Source organism: Aegilops tauschii, unplaced genomic scaffold, assembly GCF_002575655.3.
Source record: "Aegilops tauschii subsp. strangulata cultivar AL8/78 unplaced genomic scaffold, Aet v6.0 ptg000259l_obj, whole genome shotgun sequence".
In the NCBI taxonomy this organism is placed as follows: domain Eukaryota; kingdom Viridiplantae; phylum Streptophyta; class Magnoliopsida; order Poales; family Poaceae; genus Aegilops; species Aegilops tauschii.
This window is the reverse complement of record NW_027332532.1, coordinates 8,046-16,848: the sequence shown is the minus strand read 5'-3', so window position 1 is coordinate 16,848 and position 8,803 is coordinate 8,046. Positions and strand designations below refer to the sequence as shown.

Below are 8,803 nucleotides of genomic sequence, written 5' to 3'. Positions count from 1 at the left end.
GCTATTAATTGGTCATAGCTCCTTGCAAAAGAAAATAAGCCCTTTAACGTCATGAACAAATTTTAAAACCAGTGAAGGTTTTCTAGTACGAATAAGTTCTTAACGCAGAAAAATGATTATACAAATGTCATGAATGTCCTGGAAACAATATTAAACCAACGTTAAAAACCAGAAAAAAACACAGAATCAAATCAACGATATAGAAACCACCATATACACACTCTAGTAGGCCGAACCATGAAGGGAGTCCTTGTTGGCAAGTGTACCATCCGGCTCGCTACATGACGAACATAGACACGTCCCCTTGCCTGGGGCCTGCCCAGCTTTAGGCTGTGCACCCCATCTGGGCCGTCGATTGATCGGATTGACTAATCTCTCGCAGCCGCCATATGCTTATTTTCCTGCCGCACACCGACCACCCGGGCAACGCCACATATCGTTGTCCCCTTTGTGCGACTGTGCTATTATGTTATCATATGTTACATCTCCTATCCACCCATACATTATATCAGATGCCTAGAATACATGTGTGACACCGTACGACTCAAATTCCAATTGTTTCTATTTTAACAAAACTCCATATCAAGTCTACACACCGTACGACCCAAAGTCCAATTGTTTCTATTAGCCAGAGATAGAAGTAAAAAATTACGGACCTAAGCTTTAGTTACACAAGGCTTTAGTATAAGTAAATCACAATATTTTAGATATTAATCAAATAACATTGAATTTTGCAATTAATAACATAATTTACATCGATGACACAAGTCACAACTAACACCCAACACATACATAGACCTTAAAAGTAAGTAAATAACAAGGCATATCATAACCAGAGAGGTAGAGGACATGCACAAATGAGCTAGGCAAATAAATCCACACGTGCATATCGGATACAGCAGTTACATGTATAGATTAGCTAGTGCATACATGCATAGATCGACGAAAGGACAGTGGAAGGTGGCCAAGTGGACCCGCAGATGATTGCCTCGGGCAAATACAACATTATCACATCACAGAGAAGGAAAAAAACCACCCGACTGTACCTCTCAAATTTTCATAATATGTTCAGCTTGTCCACGAACCCTCATACCCACCTCGTATGTGGGGAGGATATGACAGTGTCCGGACCTGACCGGACAACCTGCCACGTAGGATTTGGCCCACTCTTGACCACATTTTCTCTTTCGTTGTTCTTTTTTCTCTCTTTTCATACCTATCAATCATATGCATGTGACAGGGCGTCTCGACTACTCCCGGTGGTGCTGCATCAGGATGGCGCGGGCTGCCGGTGCATGCGTGCACTCACGATGGCGAGTGCGGGATCTAGCTAGGATAGGGCATGCATCGAGCTCTCTGCTAGGTGATGGACTTCTGCGTGGGTGGTGAGCAGCCGACAGCGCTATGGACTATGGTCCATGGGTTGGTGGTGGTGATTCAGATCTGGTTGACCGAGCGAGGTGATTGCAGACCGTGCTATAGTGACGTCCTATGGCTCCACGACGATAATGGTCACCGAAAGATTTTCAGGAGTGTTCATCTCTGAAGATCCAATGGTTGACCTCAGCAATGAGATGCAAATTATGGACAACAACTTGACGCAGTGGGATGGTTGTGCAGCGACGAAGGTCACATCGCATGTAGTTGTTGGGATTGTGGAAAAGGGGTCGTGGCAACAACACTTGAGTGACTTCGTTGGTGGTGCTACTTGAGCACTCGATCATGAGCTCCGGGGTGAAAGCCTAGGTCTGGCCCAATCTGGTTAAACCTGGCTATGGCAATGTTTTTACGTCATTGTTAAAGGCATTGCTCGGATATGCTCGGATTTATTTTTCATGGTGAAAACTCCAGCCTTGGTGGTTGGATCCAGTGATGGCAACGCTTGAGTGTCGGTCCCTTCTTGAAGGCATTGATGTTGATGAACCTCGTCGTTAGTGTGGTGTCATGAGATGGTTGGTGCAGATATGGTTGTTGTAGTAATTTTCCGATCATGGATCTGATTCGCCTTGGGTTTACTTTTTTTCCTTGCCTAAGCATAGCTTTGGTCTTAAATGACCTTTCTATTTGCCGTCGTATTTTTTATGTCTGTGTTGGTGTTGACTGTTTGCATCCTATCTATGTAGAGGCTGGGTGTGTGCTCTTTAGTTTTGAATACATTTGATGCTACTTTCTGAGCCAATAAAATTCACCCTTTATCGAAAATACTCATGGTTCAACGTGTACTTTTGCAATAGAAGATACACGACATGATTCATGTGGAAATCCTCAGCTATTTATGAACAAATATTTTGTGAAGGAATGCAGATAATTATTTGAACTAATTATGGAAGTCCACAATGAAATGCAACTATTAATGAGAAAACATATGCATAATCTTTTAATGGATTGCAACCAAATTATATTGCCAAACATTTGAAAAAAATTTGTACACACCATTTAAGTAATAAAGTATATATGGCCGACTGTCGTAAGTCATCACCACTGACATAAAACTCCATAGCCATAAATATCTAGCTCTATTTACGCTGGAGATTTCACAGGGAAGAATTTTATTTGGTGGTTAAAAATACTTTGTTGCAAAAAAGCTTTGTTCTGTTTGAGATAAATAGGTTGCTAACCATCACTCCACTAACTCATGTTTAACATCTGGTGACCCAAAAGTATTATATATACGTAATATTTTTTTTGCAAAGATATCAAATATGTCATTTTTGCAAAGATATTTTACAAATGCATGCTCCTCTCTTTTCCGAAAAACATGAATCAAAATGTGCCACCATCGGCTAAAAAATTCAGTTAACAGATATCAAATGGTTGTCTTAGTGGAACTGTTTTTTTTCCGATAAACTCTAAAGAGAAACTATTTAAGATGGTCTATACTCAACTGTTTCAGCAAATTGTTTGGGGTAAGAAGTTGCTTCCGTACCAGTACTACAATCCCAAGAAGAGAAATTTCAAGATGCACCAAATTGTTTGGACTGTAAGTCTATTTTGATCCAATGGCCTAGATTAAGTATGGTGACGTATTATCAAATGGCTTTCTATATCGAGATTTATCATAATGGATAACAAATATTAGAATTATTCATATATGGAAGCATATTGCTCTATTGGCTTATCACCATGTTGCCGCCACAGGTCCACCTAGCCTCCGGTGGCCCTAGGGCCATGGGGGCGCAGTGGGCTTTGGTAATGGCTGGCTGGAGGGCTCCGTTGTTAGTCATTCCTTTGGTTTTTGTTAAGGTTTGTGTTCTGCTCTGGAAGGCAAGACAGCGGCGGCTCCCTGAAGATGGAATAAATGTCTCGTTGCCTAGCATCGTTGTTAGCCCCCGTTTCGATGATGGGGCTAGCATCGTTAGTGGGCGTATGGAGGTGTGTCTCCGGCGGATCTATCCACGGTGGATTTGCTCGGATCTGATTATTGTTCGTCTGTGTTCGTGCGTCTTCGGGTTGGATCCTTCTGATCTATGTTATTCTTCATCGACGGCGGTTGCTAACATATCACATGGAAGGGGCGGAGTCGCAATGCAGGGCAGGGGAGAGAGGAGAGGTGCGACCCTCCTCAGCGGCTGGGCTCCGGCCGGCGACCGGCGAGGGTGGCGAGCCGGCGATGGTTAGGGCGCCGGGAGTTGGTATGAGGCAGATGGAGGAATGGTTCTGCTCCAGACGAGGGCGTGGCTACTGCGTTCGTCTTGGGTTGACAGGTAAGTGTTATTGGGCTGTTTTGTTCGGCCCAGTGTGAAATCCATAGGTATATAGGCTAATCAAAAAAACCAGGTGGGCCTGGGCCCACCTGTCCACCCTGTAGCTCAGTCCCTGAGCATAGACGTGACGTTTGGAGCAAATATATGTAGTCATGTTATACATTATTTTGTTATGTAGGCGTCCCATTGATTTCATTCAAATAGTTTTCTCTTTTGATACAACATTTTATCACATGCTTCATATGCTTTACTGTTTTTAAAATATAATGTAAGTGCACTTCTAAATTTGTTTCTGCACTTAGAGTTCAGGCAGCACCACGCGGTGCATCATCTAGTTTTTATAACACCACACAATAGAATAAGGAGAAAACTGGGTAGGTCTGAAAAGTAGGGGTAATATGAGTAGTGGGTTTGAGTTAGGGGCAGAAATGGAATTGTCCCTTAAAAGAATTACTCGATTTACTTATATATACCCGAGTCAGCACTGCATGACTCGATCTGCAATGTGTGGTACAAATGCTCACTTTAATATGACGACGACTTAGCCAGCCAGTCACATATAATAACCGTGTTATGATTTAATTTATTCACACTAGTACTCCAGTACAGCACCACAACTCTAACATATGAGAATTACTATTCGTTGACTGAAAGCCAAATGTCGTTGTTCAAGTCGAGACAAACACATATTTGAAAGTCCCGAACAAGAATCTTAAGCAGAGGTGAGGTACAGTTGCTCATTAATTTTGATTTGACAACAAGTATTTGGGGAGTACCATCATCTTGGTATTCATGAAGACACAAAAAATGAAGACCCTCGAACGTCTTGGTATTCATGAAGACACAAAAAATGATAGGAAAGTCAAAAAGAATCTTCACACATAAAAATTGTACAAGTGCTCACTTTGGTTTGAAGATTACATAGCCAGTCAGTCGCATATGATAATTGTGTTGTGCTTTTCACACTAGTGCATCACCACAACTATCTGAGTATGACACTTCATAACAACTTCTCATTTTTTTTCACATTAGGGCTAGGATAACTTCGTATGCAATTTTATTGTACGCAGAGCAATTTTATCTGTTGTACCATATGCAGTTCACAAGCAGGTCGTCACTGCAAATGCTATTGTTTCGGTCATTGGGTAATCTACAATGACTAGATCCATTACAAGCCCCTGTTACTCTCAACCCTTTCTTAACAGCTTTAGGTACATCGACAACTCAACTTGCCAATCTTTTGTACATGCTTGGCAGCTGGGCATTTTTATTTGACATTGATTTTATCATATACGTTCAACTTCAGTTCTTGATATCTAATTTTCCTAGTGAAGGGTGCCCTTCATTTTCAAATGATCATTCAGACCAATTTTTACTATTCGCCGACTAACTAAATTAAACCTAGTTTGTCCACCTGATACGAAAGCTTTACGCCCAGAATATTCTTAAGCACACACCTCACTTATACGATAGGAAGCGCAAGTGCCGCTTTATTTAACAAAAAACGTTGTCAGCCACATCGACGTGACATGCACATAGGTAAATTATGTGCTCTCTTTATCAAATAATACAGTATGCATTGGTTTTTGCAAACGTCAAACTTCACGAACTTCGGTAGAAGTGTATAAAGAAAGGTATATATATCTACAACATCCATTTATTTATTTACTCTGTATATAAGATTTGTCTTTAGTCAGACTTCGTAAAGTTTGACCAAATTAATGCAGTGAATCTAATGGTGTGGATTCAGTGTTCTAGATGCTTACACTATTTTATTCTAAAAAGCTGGTTAGAGTTTATGTAATTTGACTTACAAAAATCTCATATGACCCACATTTTGGACCGGATGGAGCATAATTTTGCTTGAGTGTAGCCTGACGAGGGACATGGTACGCATACATTCCGAACAATATTTCCTAATAGTGGTCGATTTTTATTTTAGTTTTTGAGAGACTTTGTGAACAAACTCGAACGACATGAATCAGTAAAAAAATACTAATTTTGTGTGACAAAACATAAATGTATGATTTGTTGTATATGTGTTGGCTCCCGAGTTCTTTCAAGAGAAAAACAAGTCCTTTCGCAATTGATTTCTTTAAAAATAGTTTGACCAACTTTATAGAAAAATAATAATATCTACTAGCCAAATAAATACAATGTGAGTATACATATTTCATACCCTCTCTATCCATAGATAGATATGACCTAATGCGTTTTCAAGGCTAACTTTGACCAAATTTTAGAACAATAATATATGACATGCAAGTTACACGAAGCATATTGTCAAATTCGGACGTGAAAGGAGCTTCCAACGATATAATTTCACACTATACATCTCATATACTATTAACCTTATCAATAGTCAAAGGCAGTCTCGAAAAACACATCAGACCCTATATTTATGGACGGAGGGATTAATAGGTCTATTAATATTTATTTAGTATTGTAAGTGTTCGTATTTTTACTATAAACATGTTAGAAATGCCCCTAATTTTCCTACTACCAAATTACCAAAAGAGGGTGGACTGTTCAGAATGCATTGAAAATGCACGAGGCATGATCCTTCTAGACATGAATGGTATATGTGGCCACGTGTGGTAATGGAAGGAGTCTCTAACTGATAAAACAATTATATGTACGTCAGGGATGCAGGCTCCCCGGCTGTCCTATAAATACCCGGAGAACTAACAAACTTAGATGCACCAAGCAAGACTGTCCTCAAGCACAAGTCTTAAAATATCTGTCTATTACCGATCCGTTCCACAAATTGCCTTCTATCCTACTCCATATAACATCCTTCCCAGCTCATCCAAAGATGACTCTTGGTACTCTTGTTATCATGGTGACTTTGCTGGTGTATTTTTTCTTGAAGAATAAAAGAGTGCTATTGTCCCAGCAGCAACGGGGGCGACGAGGCAGGCTGCCCCCAGGGCCTGCCACGCTGCCCATCATCGGTAACATGCACCAGCTGATTCTGAACAAGCCAGCGGTATTCCGGTGGATCCATGGCCTGCTCAAGGAGATGAACACAGACATCATGTGCCTCCGTCTTGGGGCTACTCATGTCATTGTTGTCGCATGCCCACAGATAGCCTGTGAGGTACTGCGAAAAAAAGATGAAGTTTTCGCCTCCCGTCCCACCACCTTCGCCTCAGGCTTATTCAGCTTCGGGTACAAGGGCTCCATCTTCTCACCACACGGAGAGCAGTGGAAGAAGATGAGGCGTGTCCTCACTGTTGAGATCCTCGCCTCGTCCATGGAGCGAAAGCTCTACCACCTCAGGAAAGAGGAGTACGACCACCTTGTGAGGTACATTAATAAAACTTATTGCAGCGACATGGCATGTCCAGGCAACATTGTCAACGTCCGTCATGTAACCCAACACTTCGTTGGTAACATGATAAGAAGGCTTGTGTTCGGTAAAAGATACTTCAGTGACCTACCAGCTTCATCCACTAGTGGGCCTGGACATGATGAGGTGGCACATGTTGCCGCTCTCTTCACGGCCCTCAACCATCTCTACAGCTTTTGCGTGTCCGACTACTTCCCAGCCCTTATAGGCCTTGACATGGATGGCCAAGAAAAGGTTTCGAAGGATGCCATGCAAACACTCAACCGGTTGCATGATCCCATTATAGAGGAGCGGATCCACGAAAGGTCATCCACTCTTGAGAAATGTGGTGAAAAGAAAGAGGCGAGAGACTTTTTGGACGTCCTAGTTCATCTAAAAGATGCAGAGGGACAACCATTGCTGTCCCTACAAGAAATTAGAGCACAAACAGCGGTTAGTATGTCTCCTTAAGCTCGATAGAAAGTTCATTAATTGTTCTTTGAGCCATATTATACATGTATTGACCTTTTCTGTTGCGTTGTACTAATTACTTTATTTATTCTCACATCTATGGATGTAGGAAATGATGTTTGCAGCAGTCGATAACCCATCTAATGCGGTTGAGTGGGCACTTGCTGAGATGATGAACGTGCCAGAGATCATGCAAAAAGCAACTGAGGAACTCGACACCGTTGTCGGTAAAGACAGACTAGTCGAAGAGTCTGACATTCCTCGGCTAAACTATCTCAAATCGTGCATCCGGGAGGCCTTCCGCATACACCCATACCATGCTCTTAATGTACCCCATGTCGCCATGGCGGACACAACTGTTGCTGGCTACACAATCCCCAAGGATAGCCACATACTTTTAAGCCGGCTTGGACTTGGCCGCAATCCCAAGATCTGGACTGAACCACTGGAGTTTCAACCTGAGAGGCATTTGAACACTGCGAATGTACTTCTCACTGATCCAGGCCTACGTTTCATTTCATTTAGCAGTGGGAGGAGGGGTTGTCCTGGGATGTCACTTGGTACCTCTATGACAATGATGTTGTTTGCAAGGATGTTGCAGGGATTCACTTGGACAAAGCTTCCCGGCGTTAAGAGTATCAGTCTCCAAGAACGCAATGCGGGCCTTGCACTAGCTAAACCCCTTGTTCTGCAAGCTACACCACGTTTGGCTGCACATCTCTATATATATGATCCAGCTAAAAAGATTTAATACGCGTTTTCTCATTTATGTATCAATAAAATGTATCTGGAACTAGTGTGTGTTACATGTTTCTGGCGCTGCGTTCGGTTCTCTTGTAATGTTATGACACTGCATGTGTGTACAAACGAAGCAATCGATGTGTGTACTTATCATTATGTAAAACAAAACCTCTGTATTTTCCATTATGGTGTACCATGCAAATAATCCTTGGAACTGCACAAAAGTTTTATGTTTATGGTGTATACATGCCTGCCTGTACAATTGTGTGCCCAGCTTTGACCCCGTCTTACCATTATGTCACTCATGCATTGATATGTTCTGTATTGCTAACTTGTTGTTCTATGAACTAAGTTTTTTTATTCTATTAACTAGGGTTTCTTTTGTCATGAGAAATCTTTTCTTCTGAGATATAAAAGCTGTATCAAGGGGGTCTCAGCAGCGGCAGCAGCTAGCGGATGATCCTCCAACATTGGATAGCACCGTCCCATCCATGCCGAGAAGCAGCGTTAGTTCCGCCCCCGGGCGACGCACTGCTGGATAGATACCCTGTGGATG

The 8,803-nt window shown here is 42.0% G+C and overlaps 1 protein-coding gene across 1 annotated transcript; it reads left to right on the top strand.

The window, feature by feature from the left end:
- The first annotated feature begins 5,450 nt into the window (after positions 1-5,450).
- On the top strand, positions 5,451-8,579 carry LOC141028624 (tyrosine N-monooxygenase-like). The gene is made up of 2 exons (XM_073506107.1): positions 5,451-7,488; positions 7,616-8,579. Exons 1-2 carry the CDS (start codon positions 6,520-6,522, stop codon positions 8,255-8,257), a joined length of 1,611 nt encoding a protein of 536 aa, XP_073362208.1. The 5' UTR covers positions 5,451-6,519; the 3' UTR covers positions 8,258-8,579.
- Positions 8,580-8,803: the final 224 nt, after the last annotated feature.

What these genes read in the sequence shown, in the direction of transcription:
- LOC141028624 (XM_073506107.1), top strand. Translation starts at nt 6,520, where the DNA reads ATGACTCTTGGTACTCTTGTTATCATGGTGACTTTGCTGGTGTATTTT. An exon ending in AAATTAGAGCACAAACAGCG is followed by an intron (nt 7,489 to 7,615) that starts GTTAGTATGTCT and finishes CTATGGATGTAG; the next exon opens with GAAATGATGTTTGCAGCAGT.